Source organism: Oncorhynchus kisutch, linkage group LG13 (assembly GCF_002021735.2).
Source record: "Oncorhynchus kisutch isolate 150728-3 linkage group LG13, Okis_V2, whole genome shotgun sequence".
NCBI lineage: Eukaryota > Metazoa > Chordata > Actinopteri > Salmoniformes > Salmonidae > Oncorhynchus > Oncorhynchus kisutch.
Genome location: NC_034186.2, coordinates 52,154,914 through 52,180,300, shown reverse-complemented (window position 1 = coordinate 52,180,300; position 25,387 = coordinate 52,154,914). Strand labels below are relative to the sequence as shown.

Sequence of the window (25,387 nt, the reverse complement as noted above, 5' to 3'; positions counted from 1 at the left end):
ACAGCCTAATTGTAGCCTAACCAACATTCAAATGTGGATTTATCAAGACGAGTCTCCACGCTTGTCTCAAAAAAAAAGCGTGATACGGTGCTGAAATAGTGAACACACGCTGGAGGGTAGGCTGTTGCTTCAAATGTATTCTAACAATTGGATGACTTTCATCCTGAGGTTCAGTCAGCAAAAATTTGATGACTTAAATTGCATTAGCCTACTTTATTCCAATATTTCTGTTATTTAGTGGAACAGTAAATCTTTATGGATACATCCTGTTGTGGTTAAGGAAACACTGCATGCGGTGGGCTATGAGAAAAGATGGGTGAAGTGACATGCCTCGCAAAGTTTAAAACTGGCAGGAGAATGGTAGTAACTGGCACTGCATAGCAAACATTAAGAGCGTAGTGCGTGTCAATGCCGCCTCAGCATTACGGCTACATTTCATACCGTAGGCAGAACTTTACTGCACTCATGACTAGTTCGGTTGGCGGAAAATAAAAGTAGAGGCTTTATTGCTGGCAATACCTTTCACATATAAAGAAAATTGAGCAGAAAAACTTGGTGGGATGCTAAAGTTGGAGGAAAAACACATTGGTTTGAAAGGTGTATAAGACTGTATTAGAGAGCATTTCCGATAGAAGTCATGAAATCGGATGGCAAAGTACAGAAACATTTTTAAACACTGCACCTCTTGGGGTAGTATGGTATGTGCAATAGGTGTTCAAATTAGGATAGTGAACCATGTTTAATTCACATGGATGGTTGGGATGGGCAAATTTGACGGGGTTGGGGGCCACAAAAAATAGGAACTAATCATGAGGGGCCGCAGTGGCTAGCGGGTCTGCATTCCCACATATGCAGTCATGCCTTTTGAAGGCCCTAAGTGAAAAAAAATGTTGCTTGAAATTTGAAACATTTGCAGTTTTACAGCTAATTTCCAGCAATTTATCACATTTTGCCATAGTTTGGAGAGAAATATTTGCAGCTTTGACTATGATATCTGAGTGAGAGTGACTAACAAAACCAATGGGGACCACTCGGTCAGTAATTCGACCATGATTACTACAAGTTTAGATAGCTGGCTAGACTAACTTATGAATCTTTTTTGTTGTTGTTGCTGACAGGTGAGTGACTGTCAGTGACTGACACGACAAGAACAAAACTGCTGATGCACGACCAAATTTAGAAATTGCACCTTGTGTATTCTACGATTCTAACTCAACAGTAAGTTGAGACCCGGACCGAGTTCCTAAAAAAAAGAACAAACAAAACGTGTTAGATAGGATAAATAATGTGATACGTGTGAATTAGGGGGTGGCTTCCATCCAAAGACATGGGTGGCAAGTAAGACCTTAGTGTCTTATTACAATGAAGTCAACGGCCTAGAGTAGGCTAAGTCCCTACCTGGAAGGTGTCAACATGCCACAATAATTACCATTACAAATTAACAACAAATTGTTTTTTTTATGCAAGAGCCGCTGCTATTACCCAAGCCCCCGAGGCACTGGTTGTGCTAAGGAGTTATGATAACTCAAACCACAGGAGTCTCTTCTCTAAATAATCCTGCCTGATGGAATTCCTAGCCCTGTTGTGGTAGGGTTACCATACATCCTTAGAAAACTATACTCTTACAAATAAGGGTTCCCAAACGGTTCTTCTGCTGTCCCCATAGGAGAACCCTTTATGGTTCCATTTAGAACCCATTTTGTTTCCATATTTTCAAGTGGATAGACCATGTAAACCCTCTGTAAGGGATCTACATGGAATAGAGTTGCAAAGGGGGGGTATACTACTGGAAGCTTTGTAAGTTTACCAGTAAACTACTAGAATTTTGGTATCTTTCAAGGTTTTTAGGTAATCTACCACAAGACATCTAGTGGCCCTTTTGAGTACTTCAGATTATCACAGGTGTCTGTAATAATCTCTGTCCCTGTGTGGCCTAATCACATGTAAAACATGAAATAAGATCATTTTAAAATAAAAAAATATAATGACAAAGCTGAAAAAGCATTATACTAAATACAAACCATCAATTTAGTGAATACCATTGATGTTAAATATGAGGGTTTCAGCATGAAATATTCTTTATATTCTTTTCAATTATTTGACTGTCTATGTATTTGTTGTCAATGTTTAGGTATCAAACTGGTGGATTCAATATTTGGAAGAGTTAATGCTTTTTTTCATTCATTTGGCTATTTTCTCTTGAACCATATGGTCTACCTATTAGAAACTCATGGAAAATATGGACATAGATATAATAAATAAATGTTGTATATGAATACATTTTTATAAATTACCAAAGTTACTCAAGATTGCCATACATTTTCTGTTAATTACTCAAGTTTCCTTTATCTTACCGGTAGGTTTGCAACCCTAACCTGGAACCAAAAAGGGTTCTGCAAAGGGTTCTCCTTTGGGGACAGCCAAAGAACCCTTTTAGGTTCCAGATACACTCTTAGAAAAAAGGTGCTAATCTTCTCTACATCCTTAAAAGCTGATGGGTTTTTGGGTATAATCCTTCCCCTGGCTCTTACATTTCAATTGTGTTAGTTGTTTTCAACCAGACACTGCTTACTAAAACCACACACATACTGTACAGTGCGTGTGCGCATGTACAAGCGACTGTGCTGTAATGATGATATCCAGCCCTAAATTGTCCATTACACTTTGCTACTATCCCTTACCCCATCATGGCCGTGCCATCTCGAAACCCATTAGTATGTAAACTACATGTGACCCCTGCCTACTTACACCTATTAGTTAGGGCTCCTGTCTGTGAAAGTTGTTTACACAGTGTGCTCATGAGACCTGGCTGCCGTTCCAAAAAAATCTGATTGAGTTAAGGAGAAGTCAGCCAAGATGTAATACAAATAGCTGTAAGAAAAAGACAGGAATTTGAAAAATGTGAAACAGTTCTTTCTTTCCTCCTTTCACATTTTCTTCACCAATCTTCCCTACCGCAGTTTTGCTCCACTGTCTGGTCCCTAAACCAAGTTAGCAAACAAAAAAAAAAAACTGAATTGAGTCGAGAATGCATAAAAGTACCACAACAAAGCATACTCAGTAACCAAACAAGCTGGAAATGTGAGGTAGCCACACGCGACATTAAAATCTTAACGCGGCTTGTAAATTTCCCTAGATTACACTTAACATGGTTTATTTCTCTTTCTATCTCTCTCCATCTCTGTCTGTTCTGTGTGTCCTGGCTGTGTGGCATAAAGCCAGAGCAAAGCACACAAATGAACATGGACTTTGAGTCAACACAGACAACAACAAGACAAGCAACAACAATGACCACAACCACACACTGACCAAAACCCAACCATGCAGTAAGCTATATTACAGACAGTCTTATGTCTGGGCCCATGTGGAATGACTCGGGATGCATTCCATCTCTGACAAGGTCTGAGGGAGAGGAGAACGGTTGTTCGGATGCCTTCCACCCAGCAGAATGCATCAGACACCCCAAGTACACAGGATTAGGAACCATGGTTTTCAACTAGCTCTGCCTTCACTGTATTTGGGTCTTGCCAGGATAATCATCCAGAGAAAGTAACTTAGTGCATCTAAATGGGACATTTCATATTCAGCACTTAGAGAGTGAACAGTGATATATTCTCACCATCTACAACTTTGTAACTACATACTGTATATACTGCCAGTGTCACCCATGTGGTTTGTGCATGGCATGGCTAAAGTGCTCTGTTCACTTCTGTTAGAGCAGAATGACGGGGCTGTGTTGACAGTCCTTTTCAGTATGGGACTGTCAACTGTCAACATTGTTAATAGAAGCAACATAGTGAGCCTAATTAGATGATTGATGAGGCATCTCATTGGTTCGTCTCGACAATCTCTCTCTCGCTCTCTCTCTCTAAACTCAGCATCAGGGCCCTGTAATGACTACCAGAACTTGGCCCCAGCCCGAGACCTAATCCTAGATCCAACCTAGTGCACAGATCCTTAATAAATACAAATACAGCCCCGGGTTCCAGCCCCAACTGAGTAGTCCCAGCCCCAAACAGCACAAGTCCAATATCCCAGCCTAAGCTTTAACCCAAGTCATGCCCCTGTCCATGTCCTATAGCTCTAGCTTCAGATCCAAGCCCTGCCCTACCCCCAGCCTCAGTCAAGCCACAGGTCCAGCCCCCTACCCCAGCCCCAGTCAAGCAGCAGGTCCAGCCCCAGCCAAGCCACAGGTCTGTCCCCAGCCCAGCCCCAGTCAAGCCGTAGGTCCAGCCCCAGTTAAGCAGCAAGTCCAGCCCCAGTCAAGCTGCAGGTCCAGCCCCAGCCCTACCCCCAGCCTAGCCTCAGTCAAGCCGCAGGTCCAGCCCCAGCCCAGCCTCAGTCAAGCCGCAGGTCCAGCCCCAGCCCTACCCCCAGCCCAGCCTCAGGTCCAGCCCCAGCCCTACCCCCAGCCCAGCCTCAGTCAAGCCGCAGGTCCAGCCCCAGCCCAGCCTCAGTCAAGCCGCAGGTCCAGCCCCAGCCCCAGCCCTACCCCCAGCCCACCCACTGGTCCAGCCCCAGCCCTACCCCCAGCCTAGCCTCAGTCAAGCCGCAGGTCCAGCCCTACCCCCAGCCCAGCCTCAGCCCAGCCGCAGGTCCAGCCCAGCCGCAGGTCCAGCCCCAGCCCCACCCCCAGCCCAGCCGCAGGTCCAGCCCCAGCCCTACCCCCAGCCCAGCCCAGCCGCAGCCCCAGCCCTACCCCCAGCTGCATTCATCAATCCAGCAGCCTCACGCAGTGGGTGGGTTCGGGAGCACCACCATCACCTCCAGTACAGTACATCCATGTCCGGCGGATTCCTAAATTACAAGCAAGTTCCAAGAAGTGAGACAGTTTATTGCATCTGACCAGCTCACTTCCTCCCCATACCAAAGGCATTGCATGCTGGGCCTTATTTTGATGTGGCGTGTAAGCATAATTAGGAGGTCCAATAAAAGCAGAGAGGAGGGAAAAAGGAGGCATGTCCATCTGTCGAGTCTTAATAAAGGGTGGGGAGGGGGTAGAGAGAGCCCTGCTTTCTGGATCACACAGCTCCACCATGCCTCCCTGTCTGTTGTTGTAGCAGCCATTAGAGCAGGCGTGGATGTAAATACTCTGCAGAGCCAAAGACCAACCACACGCTTGTCTGCCTGCCTCTGTATTTGTCAGAGGGAGGGGGGCTCCTGATCTCAAGTTACCAGGGCCTTGCAGAGATCGATCCAAAGTAGGTACTAGTCTGCAGGCACACGGAGACAAACACACACAGACATGGCAAACAAGAGTCAGATATGTGGCTCACTGCAGTAGTACAACACTGGACCATCCCTATTCCCTCCCTGCCTTTGTGTCTCTGGCTATGTCCCTAGGAGTGGTGATGTTAATCACCTGCAGCCCAACGACTGCTAAACTGCTGGCCAATCAAGTTCCAGCTTTTAACCTCCTAACATATGCCCTCATTTTTAGAGTGATCCCCATACTTCAAATCAAATGTTAGTCACATGTGCCGAATACAACAGTGAAATGCTTACTTACGAGCCCCTGACCAACAATGCAGTTTAAAAAAATAAGCGATTAGAAACGTAACAAGTAATTAAAGCGCAGCAGTAAAATAACAACAGTGAGTCTATATACAAGGGGGGGGGGGGGGTACTGGTACAGAGTCAATGTGTGGGGGTACCGGTTAGTTGAGGTAATATCTACATGTAGGTAGAGTTGTTAAAGTGACTGTGCATAGATGATAACAACAGAGAGTAGCAGCAGTGTAAAAGAGGGGGGCAAAGCAAATAGTCTGGGTATCAATTTTATTAGATGTTCAGGATTGTGGGATATAAGCTGTTTAGAATCCTCTTGGACCTAGACTTGGCGCTTCGGTACCACTTGCCCGCGCGGTAGCAGAGTGAATAGTCTATGACTGGGGTGGCTGGAGTCTATGACAATTATGAAATACTTATAGTATTACTTAAGAATCACACCAATTATGACCATATTATCAATACACTGTTCTGAGTAAATGCTGAGTAAATGCTTGAGTGTTGTTCTTCACATGAGTATAGTGAGGTTAGTTGACGAGGGCCTCCCTCTGTCTCTGGTCCTCTCACCTACCTCCGAAGCCCTCGCATGACTCACTTTTGTGTTTAAATGCTTATTTTTTGTTGTTTTATTCGCACCACTTAGAAACGATCCCCACATGATTACTTTTATGGCCCAATAAACTCAAGCGTATCGAACCAAACTGGCTGGCCATATTTAGTAGCTTTATAGGAAAACGTATTAAGGTGTAATTGCTGTAGGCAGGCGTGCTATTGTGAGAATAACATAGGTGAGGGTTGAAAAATTTCCCTCGCACTCGAAAGGGACACTGGACCTTTTGTCTCCAGCTCTGGAGTTTCCAATCACCACTGGGAAATATGGAGTGTATTATAAGATTCATATAATAAGTCCATTTCACTTCACATTTCTGAAAATGAACTTTCACAGTGTGGTAAAATGTAGCCTGAAAGAAAAACATCTGTTTGGCATTTAGTGTTGCCAACATATGGGATCCTCTGATGACAATGATTGAGGGTGGAAGAGAAGATCTTGTGTATTTCCCAGAGAAAAAAAAATAAAAAACGGACCAAATCTACACACAATGACTTTCTCTGCAGTGACCTGATAAATGGAAACGTGTAGAAGTGTATAAAACCAGCCCTCTCCTCTGTGTGAAATGGATCTTCCTCAGTCTTCGCTCAGACACGAAACAGCGCACAGAAAAAAAGAAGAGAGAGAAAGTGGAAAAACCTAAGCCCTCTAGTTCGCAAACTTACTACATCGCCATCGAAATCACCGCCATCCATTTAAATGAATTAGGGCTAATTGAGTTTATAGGGTGAAGGGGGCTAGGCAGAGGGTGAATAGGCAATGTTTTTTTTTTGTGGTGAGAGAAAATGAAGACAAAACAGAAACAGATAACCCACAGCTTGTCACGTGGGTCCTGAGGAATCTCTCTGAGCCTGACTACAAGTTCATGACACCTGTGTTGTTTTTTTTCCTCTGGGGGATTTCCACCAGTGTAGCATGGCATCGGTGCACTGAGGACTGAGGACCCTTTCACCGGCTTCATTTGATACGGCTGTGAATGAGACCTAGTAGGTCTGCTACACTACAGACAGGATGGACATGCTTGGGTTAGTGGGTCCCACCAGACTGACCTCGCCGCAAAAGTTACTGAATTTATTTGTCAATGCTGAAAACTTGAATTACCTGCCATGAATTTCCACAAAATTGGCACTGTCCAAACACAAAAACACACCTGCATAAACACTTGCATGCATGCACACACACACACACACATTAACTGCTTGGCTGATGGGTCCTGGGAAGAGAAAGGGAACACGGTTCCTCTTAGACGCTGCAGCCAGGGCTCAGGTCAAGACTTGGCGAGCAGTAATCCCTCTCAGGTGATGCTGCTCACATTCAGCCACATCCAGCTGATCTGCTTAAATATGTTCTCTCCCGTCCCTCCACCCCCTCTCATCTTTAAAACCCCCCTCGGCAAGGAGCAGCATTTAGGAGGATGGGGGTTACCGCTATTCCACACCATTAACCCCGGATTGCTTTTCAGCGTTTCTGTAAAGTGATCGTTCCATGTGCCGCTTTGCGCGGAGACACGCCGGTGCACAACGTACAGGGCTCCTTCATAACCAGCCAGGAGAAACGCACTGCTGCTGTGGAATAAAAAAGTCACACAGTGCTCCTGGCTTAGGAGAGAGCGTGCACACAAACAGGATACAGGGCGCCCATCCCGTGGATTAGAGTGGCATTATGTGAAAAGGCCTTGTTAAAAGACATGCCGTCTGCGGGCCCCTTTTTCACTTTTTCCAAAGACAGAGTGGCAAAGCTGCTTTCATGTCCACCAAACAATAAGAGGGACAATAAGCTATTTAATAGACAGTCTTACTATTAATATATAATATGACATTCAGCAGATGCTTTCATCCAAAGTGACTTACAGTCATGCTATTTGTATCCATTTCTCTCACAGAAAATACAGAGAATTAGCAAGTGCGGTCTGAGTGCTTTCAGGGCGGCAGGTAGTCTAGCGGTTAAGAGTGTTGGGCCAGTACCCGGCTAGGTGAAAAATCAGCTGATGTGCCCTTAACCAAGGCACTTAGCCCTAATTGCTCCTTTAAGTAGCTTTGAATGAGTGTCTGCTAAATTACTCAAATGTAAATGTAAGGCATATCCTTCTAAGTAGGGTTGCACATTTTTGGGAATTTTCAGAGGTGGAAACTTTCCGTGGGAATTAACGGGAATATGGGAATTAACGGAAATATATGCAAATTAATGTAGATGTTTACCATATCATATGGAGACAGAAACATAAACCTTTTACCTTATCATAAGTAGACATAATTGCAAATGATTAAATCTTTCCAATAGAAATGTAAAAAAAATACATTTTTACTTGAACTTTAATTAAATGAGTTGACTCTTCACATGGGATGATTTCACTGAACAACAAAAGAAAGGGTATATCGAATGATCCCCAATGATCCATCGCATCTCCCAAAACCATTTTCAACATGTCAGACTCTGAGGCCTCATCTACACTGTCACTTTCCAAGCTTGTTGAGGATGCCTCGTTGTCAGGCTCAAAAGCCTAAAATTTTCCCGGATGACCACCAATTTTTCAACTGTTGTATTGGTCAGCCTGTTGCGTGCTTTGTTGTGCGTGTTCCCAAACAAGGACCAGTTGCGCTCTGAGGTGGCTGACGTTGGTGGGATTTGGAGGATGATGGAGGTAACATGGGAAAGAGCCTCAGATCCATAAAGTCAATTCCACCAGGTGGCTGATGAGAATTTCAGGAAAATTTTCCATAAGAAGTTCATCCCTGGAATTTGGGGAATTTTGCTTAAATTCATCAAAAAAAGTTAGCTTATAATAGTGAACCTTTTAATGTGGGCAATTCTAGGTCGTGTGGCATATTTTGGTTAAACTATCCCCAATTTAATGGAATTGCAACCCTCTGCATGCACATCACATGTGATGGAAGAGTGCACGGCACATGTCCAGCTGATTCTCAAGATCTTGCACACCAATGAGATGCTATTGAGCCCACACAACTACACTGTCTGAGTAAAGGACTACCTGCTTTCTGGTAAGTTTTGATTACAATAATGGGTGGGGTGAATATATTTTATGACAATTTTTTTGTTAAATAGTAAATAGTAGCCTACAGCAAAGTGTGTTTTAAATCATTTATAATTTAACAATTTCTGCTAGTTAGCTACCATGTGGGTTTTTAGCTTGCTTGAGCCTGCTAACTGAGGAGTGTTAATTCACCCGTTTCCATACATGTTTCATTTTAAAACATGTATCTTACAAAGGAGTTGTTTAATGTAACTGCTTAACTATGTATATGTACATGGAATTGTATTATTCTTTTATTTTTTCTCATTTAATCTTTACAGGAAAATGCCACGGGCACTATCTGATGTGTGGAGATAGTTCACTGCAGCTAACGTAGAAGGAAAAGCTGTGTACATTTGCAAATACTATGCCAAATCATGTGACGAATGCAACAAAGATGCAGAATCATCTGGCCAAGTGCTTAAACGTCCCTCAGCGCTCACAACAAGCAACCTCTGACAAAAGTCCCTCTACTTCTATTCGAGGTGAAAATGATGAATCAGACACCTTATCGATAGCAACAGCTCATGGTCCTCCTGGAATCAGATGTTTTTTTGACTCAATGGAGGAACGTAGTCAAAGAAATGCTGATGACTATCTTGCTCAAGCTGTGTATGCAACTGGTTCACATCTGATGCTCACAGGCAATGTGTATTGGAAGAGATTTCTGAATGTTCTTCGCCCAGCATACACCCCTCCAACCAGACATGCTTTATCTATTCATTTGCTGGATACAGAGTTCAAGTGAAGGTCAAGCAAATCATAGAGAAAGCAGACTGTATTGCAATCATCTCTGATGGGTGGTCAAATGTTCATGGACAAGGAATAATTGACTACATCATCTTCACCCCTCAACCTGTATTCTACAAGAGCACAGACACAAGGGACAACAGACATACCAGTCTCTACATTGCAGATGAGCTGCAGGCAGTCATCAATGACCTTGGACCACAGAAGGTATTTGCACTGGTGACAGACAATGCTGTGAACATGAAGGCTGCTTGGTCTAAAGTGGAGGAGTCCTACCTTCACATCACACCCATTGGCGGTGCTGCTTATGCATTTAATCTGCTCCTCACAGACAGCATGGCACTGAAAACAATGGATACACTCTACAAGAGAGCCAAGGAAATTGTTAGGTATGTGAAGGGTCATCAAGTTTCAGCAGCAATCTACCTCACCAAGCAAAGTGAGAAGAATAAGAGCCTCACATTGAAGCTGCCCAGCAACACCCGTTGGAGTGGTGTTGTCATCATGTTTGACAGTCTCCTGGAAATGGCCATATCACAGTCAAGAGGATCTCATATCAAGAGGATCCTACTGGATTATATATTTTGGGAGAGTGGTAAGCAGCCTGAATCTCCTGAAACCTATAGCAGTAGCCATTGCACGGATTGAGGGAGACAATGCCATCCTGTCTGATGTTCAGACTCCGCTTGCAGATGTAAGAGAAGAAATCCGTACTGCCCTGCCCACTTCACTGTTGCTCCAAGCAGAGGAAACTGCAGTTAGGAAATACATCAAAAAGTGTGAAGACTTCTGCCTGAAGCCCATACACACTACAGCGTACACGTTGGACCCCAAGTATGTTGGCAAGAGCATCCTGTCTGGTGCAGAGATCAACGAGGCCTATATGTGATATAATTGCCATGTCTTGCCACCTTGGCCTGGATAAGGGCAAGGTTCTTGGCAGTCTGGCGAAGTACACCTCCAAGCAAGGGCTTTGGGATGGAGATGCAATATGGCAGCAGTGCCAGCATATCTCATCAGCCACCTGGTGGAAGGGACTTTGTGGATCTGAGGCTCTTTCCCCTGTTGCCGCCATCATCCTCCAAATCCCACCAATATCAGCTGCCTCAGAGCGCAACTGGTCCTTGTTTGGGAACACACACACCAAAGCACGCAACAGGCTGACCAATACAACAGTTGAAAAATTGGTGGCAATCCGGAAAAATATTAGGCTTTTTAAGCCTGACAATGAGAGCGATCCTCAACAAGGTTGAAAAGTGACAGTGTAGATGAGGCCTCAGAGTCTGATGTTCAAGAGGTGGACATTGAGGAGGTCCAGGGAGAAGACACGGAAGCCTGAGAGGAAACAACCAAAGCTTTAGTTTCTAGACTATCATTTTACAGATGTATGTTGAAAAGGTTTTTGGGAGATGCGATGGATCATTGGGGATCCTTCAATATTCCCTTTCTTTTGTTGTTCAGTGAAATCATCCCATGTGAAGAGTCAACTCATTTAATTAAAGTTCAATTTGTAACTAAATTGTTTTTTTTAAATTTCTATTGGAAAGATTTAATCATTTGCAATTATGTCTACTTATGATAAGGTAAAAGGTTCATGTTTCTGTCTCCATATGATATGATAAAAACATCTACATTTAAATGGTATTAATATTAATTTGCATATCTTTCCGTTAATTCCCATATATTTCCACAGAAAGTTTCCAACTCTGAATATTCCCCAAAATGTGCAACCCTAGTGCTGTACAGTCTTTCACTACTATAGCCATTTCCTAGAAGTGGATTTACAAACTCCCCTGACCCATGGTGCATCTCTTCCTCCAGGCAACATTGGTACTTGAGTCTGTTTTTATGTAGTCAGCAGGTGGCATCATTAGCCAGAGAATAAAAATGAAAACCAATATCCTTGAGTGTAGCAATGATATCATAGGAGGCTTCATTGGCATGAGTTCCCCTTTTTTAGTGGGCGGGGTGGGGGAGTAAGGAGGTGTAAATCATTGGTTTAATATGAAGAGAAAAAACAATAACTACAGTGGAACAGGGGATTGAGTCATGTAGTAGAGTATAGGAGTTGCTTGCAAGACATGATCAAACCATTTACACCACAGATTCCCTTAATTTAGCCTTAGCCTGACTCTCTTACAGTTTGCCTTTGAACACAGACTGTTGCCGACAAGAACTGCCCTGCTTTTCACTCTTGCATTCCCATACACTTCCCTAGCTAATCCAATCATATATTCTATGTCAACAGCAAAGGCTCTACTACTTATTTGAATTGATTTCAGCCTGAAAGGTAAAGACATTTGTTCCTCTACACACAGGATATTTTTCTTTACCCATAAAATATATATGCCTGGGGAGCTTAACGTGACCAATTCCATATTCAGTTTTTAAAATGTGTCTGGGACAGAACATTCCAGACTGATTTGGAAACCTCACTATGTTACTGCTGCTTGCCAGACATACTGTATGTAGAGCGGTCATAGTGAATCTCGAGGGCAAGGCACAAATATTCAGCCCTCTCAGAGCACATTGAACAGTGATCTCTCTCTCACATGCTTCTCTCAATAACCATAATAAATAAAGGAAGTGAAAACCTAAAGCTTTGCTGCCTGCCAGTGTGTGCTAAATGTCGCTTTTGGCCTCAGTTGGGCCATTCCATTCCAAAACAACAGGAACCAATCCTCCACCTCCCGCCAAAGAACTATCTGTACAAAACCCATACATTGCCCCTCCCTCCCTCTCCCTCTTACACACACACACACACACAAAGGGTTATACCTCTCTAGCCTGCTAGCCAAAAGCATTTCAACCACTTCTATCAACAACAAACACAGAAACACAAACACACACACCTATGCCATTATCAACTTGCCTCTCTCCCTATAAGCATCTCAAACTTAACCAGTTCCACTCCGTGCCAAAAAGTTTGATCCCATTAAGAACATTATATTATGGAGCATCTGAGATCACCAATCCTAGGAGAAGAAATAGAGGAGCAGAGAAAAGTGTGTGTGCCAGTACCCTACAGTGATTGCTTGATTATTTGCAGATGGGCAGTGGAAGGCTTGCAGCCAGGAGTGGAGGTTCCCCCTGGCATGCCTTGCATATGATTAAATGTGTGATTGCCTTACAATTTACAACCCCCCAAAAACATGCATTGAGAAGAGGATCATCCTACTGTACTCCACACCACACCGTATAGACCTAACATGTTCAGTTTAGGGTATTTGTGCTATAACCAGGGGTCAGTAAGAAACAGCACACACACTTCAGACTAAGCAGTGGTCCCACTCTCCCTTGCCACCACTGGAGTAAGGACCTTGTTTATGCCACAGATCCAAGGGGATCCAGATCCACCTTGCTGTTTTTATCATTGGGCTAAATCCCCAGAGGCGATTGTTATGCGTGTACCAACTGTTCAAAGATAACTCTGCGGTTATGAGATCAATTAAATCCAGCTTAGGAGGTTGGAGAGGACGAATTCATGACAGGGGAAGGGGGTTCCGCATCTATTCATTAAAACTCCCACAATTACGCCCACCTAAGCCGCTGCGCTCCACAATAGATAGACAGAGCCGCACTGCCATCTTTTCACCGTCTAGTCGCTGTGGCCTACTAAGCAGTAACACATTTAATTAAAGACACAGACCTCTCTTTGTTGGCACGGACAGGTAAAAGCACAGAGAGCCCGAAGCAATGTGGGGTAGCCTAGGCTATTTGACCAAACGACTCACCAACAGCAACTATGTAAGAAACGCGAAGCAGATAACAATATCACAAATCTTATCAGGCATACTTGGGTTAGCAGCAAACAATGACCGTTATGTGTCCAAAACGCACATTTTGCGCATTTGCCAAAATGTACCCAAAACATAATACAACTAACTGTCTTTGAGTGGTGAAGTCTAGCCAATTTGTTACAATTTAGTAAAATATTTTCCACGTTGAACTCATGAAGTCGCGAACAGTTGCCTTGTAAAATATGCCCACAGTCTGGGCAGACTCGGCTACTGTTTTACACCGCTGTGGCACTATTCGTTTTGGCGGGATGGATATATTAGGTGGCTCGAATAAACCATTTTCACTGCGCTTTTAATCTTATCAAATCAAATCAAATCAAATTTATTTATATAGCCCTTCGTACATCAGCTGATATCTCAAAGTGCTGTACAGAAACCCAGCCTAAAACCCCAAACAGCAAGCAATGCAGGTGGAGAAGCACAGTGGCTAGGAAAAACTCCCTAGAAAGGCCAATACCTAGGAAGAAACCTAGAGAGGAACCAGGCTATGTGGGGTGGCCAGTCTTATAGTGGCAGTTGGTTGATAATATCAGAGTGCATAAAACTCATCCAGGAACTCACGAACGCACTTACCAGAAATGCATCACCTAAATCAAATACCCTAGCCCCAGTCAACAGGATGCTGGACGGTCACTGTATCCTGATCAATACACTGCGCTCAGGGCGATGATAGTGTCAACGTGTAGGCGACGTGTTATGTCTGAATAAATTGACAAGGTAATTATCTAATCAATAAGCAGAACCGGATATACAATGGCAACAAATGTTGATTCAACTCTTGGTCTCAAAATGTTTCATATTAGCTGTTCGACCATGTATATTTTTATAATGTTGCTGGCTCAGAAACTATCCAAAACTTCTCGCTCTCAACTGTCACATTGGCAAGGATGATATATGCATATATAGACGATTTTTCACTTACCTCTTTTGTTCCTCCTCCAGCGATTTGACTGCGTTTGACAGTTGCTGTACTCCATACAGTGCAACACGATTAAAGCCAATGAGAAAAGTCGAAACTGCATCTGGACGGCTGGTGTTCCGACTCGAATGAGAAGTGCCAGTGGTGTTTGGGATGAATTATCTGGTTCGTGTCCTCCAGTTTCTTGAATGATTCCAATTTGTCACACATTAAACGAGCAGCGACAACATAATATCTCACCACTGAATAATATCATTTTATGAAGTTTATGAAGTTCACCCCTTCATTCACAAGTGTCCCTTTGAGTGCTGTAAAAATAAAGATATGGGTTATTGTGATAACAAATGTGACAATATCAACATCTATCCAAACACGGGAAGAATACTTGATCTATGGAGTTTAGGAGGCTAAGCCTATTGTATTTAAATACACTGCAATAATGAAACATTTTTTTCTGCCCCACGTGTTAATTTATTCTCCATTCTCGACAAAAGAGCTTGGTATGAAATTAATGCGTAACATTCTAACGCTTCTCAAACAAGTAATAACCTTCTAATATAATGAGCGCAAGAAGCTGCGTTTAACAATGAACACAACATGAAACATACCTGCATATGTGACAGTCTAAATCCACTTCAGAAAGCCACAGTGGATTTGGAGCATACAGCATCACCTCTTGTATGAAAAGTTATTCTGAAGAGAACAGAGGTCCGAGTGATCTCCCTTCTCCCTGAGATGCCTGCGAGTTTTATTCCGATAATACCTGCTTCCCCGGTGAAAGCGTGTCCTTCACTTCAACAAACTTGTCTACACCATTCAGACGTCTCGTTTTACCTTGGGATTTAAAGCAAAGGATATAAAGCCAGTAGATTCTCCTCTAGATTGTCTGCATCTGCGCTTCGAGCGGAGGTGAAGTGGTAGGTTACTACTGGTCCTGATGCTTGGGTTGCTTTCTCATATAGCTGCCCCTGTCACGTGGAGATCTCTAGATCTGTGGGGCTGCTCAGAATTAGAAGCCCCTTGACCAGAGTGAAGTGTTTTTTCTTATTATTTTAGATAATGAAGATGACATGCTATTTAGCTGCCTAGGTCCTCTCACACAACACCGAGGCTCCCTCCGGGTCCTAGTGCAGGAAACAATAAACGCAGCCGTTTTGATTCTCGTGTGAAATGAGGCACAACACGTGACGTTTGAGTGGGGTATTGTTGTAAGCTATCTTCACCCCTAGTTTGGAAGTTGTATGACCTATAGGCACTCTCTCAAATTCCAAATGAAACTTTACGTTTTTTTCTATATGGTTTGGAAACAGAGTTTGTTTGGTCGTTCAATTATGAACAATTGACCAATGAGAAGTGGTCTTGCTAAAAATGGGCCTATCACCGACATGCGTGCACCCTTTCTATCACATTTAACACCAACAGGAAACGTCTTCTCAACGATATATCTTGTCGGGAGTAGTACCTGCATGGTTAAACTGTTATTTCCACCATATGACAAATATGTCTATTCATGTCTCAAAAAGCTAGTGAATTTCAGTGCTTTAAGTTATTCTCATTTTAGGATTTCAAAGAAAACATAGCTGTATGGCTTTGACTCGGATGTATTTAAAAGTCTAATTTGAATGGATAAATTGGGAAGACAATGATCATCAATGTTTTACCTTCATCGTCGTTGCCGTCATTGTCATTTGCTCCCAAGAAACAAGAATGCATGAACTTCAAAAGCTGCAAAGGCCTTACTCTGGGAGAATGTCATGTGATTGGACAACTATTTGCTCCACTAATGAACGTGATATAAAGTTAGTAACTTTAACGGTTTAACAATCTACCTAATCAATTGACACAACTAAAAACAATTAACCATTAGCCACTTGCATCACCTCAAAATACCTGAGGACAGGATAGGCCTACTACCTGTCCTGAACAACAACAAAAAATAGATTAAAAATCTCAGGTTAGGCCTTACTTCAGATTTCCTGATACCCACAAGGTCCAGTGTTCACCTCCTGTTCTGGTAGAAATAGGTTGCAAATGCTGTACCCCCTTTGGACCACTAGGTGTGGCACTTAATCTTTTATTTATTTTAAGAAATTAGTTTGTCGTCAGGTGCTTATCAGGACAACTGTCTGCCACCAAATGGGAAGCAATATCCTACTCAAAATAGAGTGTTTTAGGAAATGACTGAGGCCCAGGGGTTACAGATTGGTGTAAAGCATTTGCTACGCTCCATATGTAGTCCTTGTATAGAAAGCACACGTCTAAACCTTGGATGTTTTCGTCTGAAAAGCCAGAGGTCAATTTAGTCTGACCAGTCAACAAGAAAATTAAATACAGTAAGGACCGTAAAAAAAATTGCAATGAATGTTTTAAATCACTACCAAAGGCTTTGTAGTGAAAACCATTAATGGATTTGTATTTACCAATACCCTGCTCGAGTTATATAACATTCAAACATAGCATGATTAAAAATGATTTATTGTAGACAATGGAGGGAGGAGCTGTGTCATATAGGAATATCAACCCACAGACAAAACCAGACCTTCCATGACATTTACCATTTTTACACATTGACACACTGGTTTTATACAAGACACAGGAGAAAAGGGGAGTGTTCTAACCTCAAGCAATAACACAATGCACGTTTTCCATTTCAGAGGATCCGCTTGCAAACCTTTTGTGGGATGAAAACCTCAGACAATATGTAAAAACAAAATTGTGGAAGTTTCCCAGCCAAAACCAATAGTGAACTTCTGCCTGTTTATTACTTATTCTCGTGCAGTGACAGACATTGTGGTCAAAGGGTTGTTTGCGGCAAGTCTGGTATTGGTCTGGACATCCGACTAAAACAACACAGGAGAGTGCACTGGTAAGGTGAACGATAATTAAGGGCTAGGATAACTTATTTTCATGATGCGTCATGGCGAAGGACCGGTAAACCAATCACTTTATCCTCCCCGCTGGCCTGGTCCAAGGTGACGTCAGTGTTTGAATCGTCTGGCTCTGAGCCCCGAGTGCCATGGAAGCAGGAAGCACCTCTTCCTTTCTCTCCAGAGATGCATAAGCCTATGGAAGTTTCAGTCTACCGAAGGACCACCAGTCACACACAAGAGTAGTGACCTACCTGAAACCATCTCCCCGTCGAGAACAAGGTAAAGTTGAGGTAAAGGGAAAGAAAGTTACATGAGAACACAGAAGCTGAAGGAAGAGTTGGTGAGAGCAGGAGGTGAGGAGCGCTAGAGGCACATTAAACTGATTCGTCTGGCTAATGGAGGTTTACGAGTCCCTCATGTCCTCGGAGGGAAAGATGACTGGCAGAGAATATGACCACTATTAACTGTACATCACCTCTGTCTGCCCCCTCCTCCCACTTCCCCTGCTGTGTGACTGCCATGGTGAACTGGGCCACTAAAACACCATAAAACCCAATAGACTAAACAGTCATTCATCATTACAGCGCATACATGAGCCGTATCACCCAAAACAGTATTAACTGTCCCACTCAGTGACTTAATGTGCACATTAAAACTTCCAAGTATTACCAATGCAAAGTCAGACCACTTAGGCCTCAACCGCCATCTGTAATGTCCAGAAATAAAGCAATCATTGGTGGAAATGGTTTTTGCACGTCTGTTTTATTGAATCACTGATGACTCGAACCAAGGGAAAAAAAATCCTCTGCTCCTTGAAGGACAAGCAGAAAAAGAAAAGAAAAAAAACAGGATGTTGTTGCTGGATGGGAATGCTGTGTAGAAACAGGAATAAAAACATTCTCGGTGGTGTCTTGCTAAAAGCCAGTCTCTTGACCTGCCCAGTTGGGTGTCTAGGGGGAAAAAAGTTAGAGAAAAGGGAGGAGAGGTTAGACTACCAGTTGACAGACATACATTATTTTGTTTGAGATTTAATTAATTCTGTGTCCACATTACAAATAAATTATGCGACGAATTAGAAACATAGAAATCCCCATGAGTGTATGTAGTTGTACACTTGAAGTGGACTTAAAATGGAATGCGTGCCGAACCCCTAAACAGCCCATCCAGACGGCAGGCAGTAAATGTATTAGAAGTGATTTGTAGCCCTGAGGATGTAATGACACTGTTTGCGGTCTCTTGTCTAATTACAGAAATCACTTAATGAGGACCTCTGCTTTTACTGAACAGAGATACAGCAGCTCTCTTACTGCAGATATTTAAACAATAGAGAGGCGGTAACTAAACACATCAAAAGATACCTACTCAGAACTGGCCATTTAAAAGGGGGGACATTTAAAGCACACTAGTTGGCCCTGTCGTGATTAGATAGTTATTATAAATATAATCTGAGAGGGTCGGGGAGGCGGTGGACTGACTCATTTAAAAAAGGTTAAGAATCTGTTTGACTGTGGTTTTACAGACATGTCCTTCTCTCCCCAACTTCAAGGAGCACTGCTGGCGTGGGGAGAGGGTTGGGCTCAGGGATGTGCGCGATCAATGAAGATTGCCTTCGTGGAATAGTCTGACATACCATTCATACACAGTCGAGATCAAAACAGACCGAAATTTGGACCCCAAGCCAAACATCTGTGGGGACCTGTACTAAGTGGAGGGAACTCCGTAGTCTGAGTAATGTTCAGTGAGGCTAGTGTGAGAATCAACCTTATTTGCACAGAGGTAGCTGAGTCACAGCCCTGTTTTACAGCGGTGTTGACATCTACCTTGTCATTAGGCCTATGAAGATCAAAGGGATGATGAAAGTGCCCGCTAGCTCCGTTAAAAACTGCTCTTAACTGGCTGATTCCGTGTCAAGTGGAACGTTTTGTTGAAGCTGGTTCGTCGACATTCTTCTAGCCCCGTTCTCTGAGCTGATCATTTCAAGAGGGCTTTGAACTCTGTCACCCACGTAAGAGACACAGTCAGCTGGAAAAGGGAATAGGTAGTCTAGTCTTTGACAAGGGATGAGAGGGTGGGCAGTGGTGACAACTCGCTTACCTCATTCCTGCTGGCATGGGCCATCTTCTTCTCGATGTTCATGGCCAGCATCTGGCTCCTGAAGGACAGGCTCTTTGTCTTCTCAATCACCTGCTGGTACGGCGACACAGCGTTGTTCCCCATCACCACGTGACCCTGGATAAGAACAGGACAGGGCGAGGGGCGCACAGTTAGGCCTAAACACACAGCGGGGAGAGCCAATCACATCTGGTCTCATAGACACCGTACCACCAACCGCCAGCCTCTCGGGACACATTTATGTAAATCTCAGTACACATCAAGGTAATTCTGTCATTCCAGACTGATTTGATGATTACAGAGAACTCTGCGCCGTGACGGGTATGCCAAAACATGCAAAACCCAATGTGGAGGAAAACAAGGACATAAAAAGGTTAAGGTATTGTGGTTGCTTACTTCATACTGTGTTGATTTCCTTCCTATTATGATAATGGCAGACAAATCCCATGCCTTGGTATTCTCGTCTAAAATCATTCTACAGTTATGCACTTATACTGCATCTTGAGGTACACCGCAGAATAATCTCCCCGATTAGGAAGGAGTTTATAAAAAAATTTAAAAAAATACTTAACTAATCAATTGCGTGGGAGCAGAGGAGATTAATTGACGAGGAAGACGCAGGGTGTCAGTCTTACCAGTTTGGAGTCTATCTTGGCATCCAGCCTGGCATTGCGGATAAGGTTGACAATCCATCTCTCCGCCTCCTCGGGGGTCATGTTCAGCTTGTCTGCCAGCATGCTAAGGAAGAGCAGAGGAGAAATCGGGTTTTTAGAAGCCGAGTGGAACAATACGTGTTCGCCGATGAAATATGTGGTACAGACGTTTAGTTGCTAATTGTTTAAAGAAAAGTTCATATACACACATACGACGTCACATTAATCAATTGGGGCGTGGAAAGGTGTACCCCTCTGTCCAATGAGGTCATTTCTGGGCAATATTTGTCCCTTTAGGGGAACCTTTTTGTGCCCAGGGGTAAAAGTTCAGTACAGCCTCTAATGTACTGAAGCAGACCGTAGAAAAGACCACTCATCCACTCAAGGAAAAAAAAGCCAAGATTAACAGTGTACAAAACACGCTCTTTCCATGAGAGGCTGATCAGGTAAATCCAGGTGAACGCTATGATCTATAATTGAAGTCACTTGTTAAATCCACTTCAAATCAGTGTAGATTAAGGAGAGGCGGCATGTTTGGAGTCAACATGGGCCAGCATCCCTGTGGAACACTTGCCACCTTGTAGAGTCCATGCCCCGATGAATTGAGGCTGTTCTGGGGGTAAAAAGGGGGTGGAACTGTATATTAGGAAGGTGTTCCTAATGTTTTGTACACTCGGTGTATATGACAATCCTTTTCAGTGGATGTCTGATGCCATACCTCCACATTTGCTACACTACTGAATATGATGAATGGGCTGCATTAGGACCGTAACAAAGCTAACAGGACAACGCTAATACAATACTAAGTCATACACATTCTTAGGCTAAAAGGCATATAAAGTAAAATACAATGACATGTCAAAGCAACGGGATCAGGGGAACATAGCAAATGGTCTTACGTGAACTAGAAAAGAGGATGTAAATGACTCCCCAGGCTAACTCGATTAGGAGTCCGTTGGAATCCCGGGTTTCTCTCCCCCAGTCACTTTACTCTGATGTTCTCTCCTGGACACACACTCACATTCTCCCCACCTGGCCCAGAGCCTGCCATGACAGAGCGGGACCTGCTACTGTCCCCCAAATGAAAGCCAGGTTGCTGCCGGGGTGCTCTTTGATAAGAGCGGTGGGACATGAATGTGTCACCGAGAGAGAGAGGTGGGGGGGCGCCTGGCGCTCTTTGAACCAAAGCCTCTTCCAGTGCAGCTGGCCTCCCTTGCGGCTTTGAAAATAACTAAACCCCCTTGATACTACCACCACCACCACCTAGACCCACTCTTTCCCGCCCTCCACGTTTCCTGCTGGTCCCCCATTTCATATTAGGCCTATAAATATACCCATTTCTTCCACCAACACAAGTAGTACAGCTAGTTCATTCTCATCCCACAACCCAGTCACCTAACACACAAATGGAACACACTCCGCTTTGAATGAACCTCATAAATACGCTCGTTTAACAACAGATACTAGTGTGCGAGAGACCGTGAGTACTGTATGAAAAGTGCACCCCACTAAATATAATTTCATGCTCCATTAATCAAGTTCCTTCTCCCCCACGGAGGAGATCGGAGAGACAGACCTGTGAGTAAGCCAGATCCTCGCTGCCCAAACCACCTCTCACGCTATGGGTTCAGACCCAGTCCACAATAGTCGCCAATACCAGCAGGCCCGTTTCAACTGTCACTTCCCAAATGCTGACTTCTTTAAGACTTTCTCCCTCGTAAATTCCCATTTGGAAATAACCTCATTTGGGATAATGTTTGCCTTACCTCAAGGCCCGACAGCAAAAACACATTCTCGCCACTCTGACCCAGCTTGGCATCTTTTTTGAAAAACGTAGCAAAACCACGTACAGAGGGGGTTGAAATTACATCAATGTCTGAAAGGGGCATTAAAAAAACCACAACAAATAATAAACAGCATTACCTCAGCATAAAGAGGCACTGCCTCGGGACATTCCAAGTAACAAGAGCGTGATGATCCATCACCACTTTCACCACAGCAGTGTTGAAGGAGGTGGGATACCAGAAGAGAAAAACACCAGTTAAGCATTGATTAACGTTGAATCCCCACGGGCTGGAGGGGCACGATCAACCTGTCACTCACACCCAAATAACTAAATCTGCCCCCCCCCCCCCCCCCCCCCAATACCTCGGCCGGACAGCCGATTACCGCAAAATGCTGTGGAAAACGAAATTGCACTTACGGCTCATTATGAAGGACCTAGCAAGCAGGAACACTGTCAGTTGTCCACTCACGTGAGTTTAGGTTGTGATGGCTAACATGTGTCTGCCATTCAGGAGTGACAAACACTAAGGAGAGACAGGCCGCGCCAGTCGGGGCAAAAAGACTCTGGTGTAGGTCTATAACAAATGTTCATGAAGTGTAAACTCGGCATTGATTGATAATTACAGCAATTTTCACAGCAAAAGCTAATTCATTTGACAATCTGTGTTTAACAAAGTCTAACGGTAGTAGGCGTTATCCAACTTTTAATTCCCTTGTTGAAGACTGTATAAAAGTCAGTCAAGAAACAGGGTAGGTGGACAAACTGCGTCTACACCCTAGTCCTGACACTCGCCACAATTTAATTAAATGATCTGTTTCAAAATGTAACCCCAGAGATTTGCGATTGCCGCAGAGGGGTACGAATAGTGTGTTTGTTTGGCAATTCCATCAAGTGGAGGGCACATGTCAGTCAAACCAGACTCAGATCCGAGATCAAGACAAACATGATCCTGTTTCCTCACAGGGAGTTCACCTCGGCCCTAACTCCCTGCAGAATGTGATCTCCCCAGCATACCACAGTAACACGCAGTGCCCCGGGTCTTAACTTTTATCTTAACCTGGAGCTCCAGAAGATGGGGAAGGGGATATGAATGTAAGGGGGGGGGCAGACCTACAAACTCAACTATAGGCATATCCCTTGGCCCTTAAGCCAACTAGACAGCCTACTTGACTGGTTTTGTTTTACACAGCCATAGCCCTGTTCCTTTGGGGGGGGGGGGGGGGGGGTCTCGCTTTCATTTCAACCTCTTACTCACTCTGGCTTCTCAGCGTTCAATTTCAGGCTGGGGCTGGGGAGACGGAAATACTCCTGTGAGTCTCTCCCTCACACTCGGGGAGAGGTTAGGCATGGGGGGGGGGGGGGGGGGGTAACTGTGTTAGAGAGGGAAAACTCCCATAGAAGTGCCCCCCTTCTTAAAATGGCTGGGCTCAGACAAATGCATTGTTAAACACTACCATATGATAACATTAAGTAAATCCGAGCCATTTGGAACGACCCCCGCTTTCAGCTTGTTGGGGTAAAATAAATTTTTCGGGAAAACGGAAAATGACCGTGTGGTCTTTCTAATGACTCAATTGTGAAGTGGAAAGATCTTCCATTTTACATCCAAGTACACAACAATACTACTCCAACTATCAGAGAACTTAAGTGTTAGGAAAACAGTGATGGGAAAAGACATCCACTACCTTTCCATGTGCCACATTTCAATGTCAGCTGACAGACTGTCTTATGTACGTACTGACAAAGTCACTGGACAGTGTACCAATTGGGGTCAATGAAATACGGCTGGCTATCAACATTCAAAGGAAGTCAAATATGGTAATATTAAGTTTGTGACTTCAAAAAATGAAAACCAAATTGTAAAAACATACCCAAGTCTAGACAAAAGGATATGTGGATGCAATTACGGAGCATAAGATCAAATCGTGGGGTCACATTTTCACTGCCTCCTTTTTTACATGAGCCTTTCTGCATAAAGTAACTAAATTGCCCGCACTTCTGGTCTACTTTTGTCCCATGCCATGGGCAAAAAAAGCAAGCTAAATATCTGTGAAACCTTCATAGCCAACAGCTGTAAAAATGTCTCATTAAAACCAGGCATCAGATTCACTTGAGTCCATGCTTGGATGCAGAGAGCTTCTGGGTAGCCGACTAATGACATGGAATTTGAGCGTTTGTCAAAAATAAACTACGTGTTCTGTCCATCGTCATCGCAACGATTTTAAATAAACACGGAAATCCCTGACACTGCCGATCGCCGCTGTGTTTGCACCTCAACTCAGCTTGTTACCTCAGCTAACAAAGACCTAAACACAGGAGAAAAAAATTGGAAAAGTCACAATTCAACTTCCTACTGTTACCACTAACCTTTGTGGTCTTTAACAAGTAAATATATCCAATTGCAGCAAGTCTGCCAAAAAAAAGGGGAAAAAAGCCGGGACTCCTAATCAATTCCAGACAATCTGGAGATTGACAGAGACCTATCGTGTTCCATGGTTCAACCTTGACTACAGACCCCCACAGCTCCATATAACAGGCAGTGCAATCATTTGTCAAAAGTTAAAATTCATTCACCCTTTCCATTCAATGTCCATTACAGCAAATTCCAAATATTCCATTCAAAGTTTGAGTCTAACCATTTTTGCCTTAGTACAGTTACTATATCTTTCTAAACGCATTTCCATAAGCACAAATGTCCAGTGTAGACTAAAAGCATAGAGATAAAAAAGTATATCAGACTAGAGTGCACCTAATCTGCATTTGTTATTTTCTAGAATTGATGCACAAGAGGTAGCCAAATCCTTAATTGTGGACCATTATCTTTTCCCCCTAATGCTCATCATAATTAGCATTGACTAAATGTATTGTTTTGAGGACTATCCAAGGCAAATTTATTATACTGGATGTGACAAGGCTTAGTAAGCGAGTGAAAAGAAGAACTTCAGAACCCTCTGAACACCAGCCGCCCTGACCCAGCAAGACTCAGAAGTGGAGCTACGCGGTTCCTCTCCATCAGCAGCTGGCAAAATCTGAAGCCATCAAGAACCTGACCTCTTCCTGAGAGAAACTTGTCCCTGGTTTGGTCTCTCACTCTGGTGGTCTTTAAAGTTTAGTGAGCAGAACAACCAGGAAGCAGTTAACGCTCCATTGCCTAATCCATAAAATGTATATGTGGAGATGAGTATTTGACTGGGGAAGGGGGCAATAAACACTTCTGTGGGGGGCATTCCTGTAATCACTCCACATATCCACCCTCTTCCTGCAGTCGAATAACTGTCTAGCAAAGACTGATCTCTTGCAATGTTCACCATACTCCTGCAGCACCTTTCCTTTCTGTCAGTTCCCCAA

At 43.6% G+C, this 25,387-nt stretch overlaps 2 protein-coding genes across 2 annotated transcripts in view; both read right to left on the bottom strand.

Annotated features, from left to right (window-relative positions):
• The window catches only part of LOC109901500 (R-spondin-2-like), an 85,732-nt gene extending 70,025 nt beyond the window's left edge, over window positions 1-15,707 (bottom strand). Inside the window, exons 1-2 of the mRNA XM_020497499.2 lie at window positions 15,227-15,707; window positions 14,622-14,926 (exon numbers count right to left, since the gene is read on the bottom strand). Of these exons, the coding sequence (XP_020353088.1) occupies window positions 14,622-14,721 (100 nt within the window). The 5' untranslated portion in view covers window positions 14,722-14,926; window positions 15,227-15,707. The remainder of the gene's footprint in view (window positions 1-14,621; window positions 14,927-15,226) is intronic.
• Window positions 15,708-18,225: 2,518 nt separating this feature from the next.
• Window positions 18,226-25,387, bottom strand: part of LOC109902202 (eukaryotic translation initiation factor 3 subunit E) — a 47,532-nt gene continuing 40,370 nt past the window's right edge. Inside the window, exons 11-13 of the mRNA XM_020498367.2 lie at window positions 20,236-20,338; window positions 19,583-19,717; window positions 18,226-18,438 (exon numbers count right to left, since the gene is read on the bottom strand). Coding sequence (XP_020353956.1) covers window positions 18,403-18,438; window positions 19,583-19,717; window positions 20,236-20,338 — 274 coding nt within the window. The 3' untranslated portion in view covers window positions 18,226-18,402. The remainder of the gene's footprint in view (window positions 18,439-19,582; window positions 19,718-20,235; window positions 20,339-25,387) is intronic.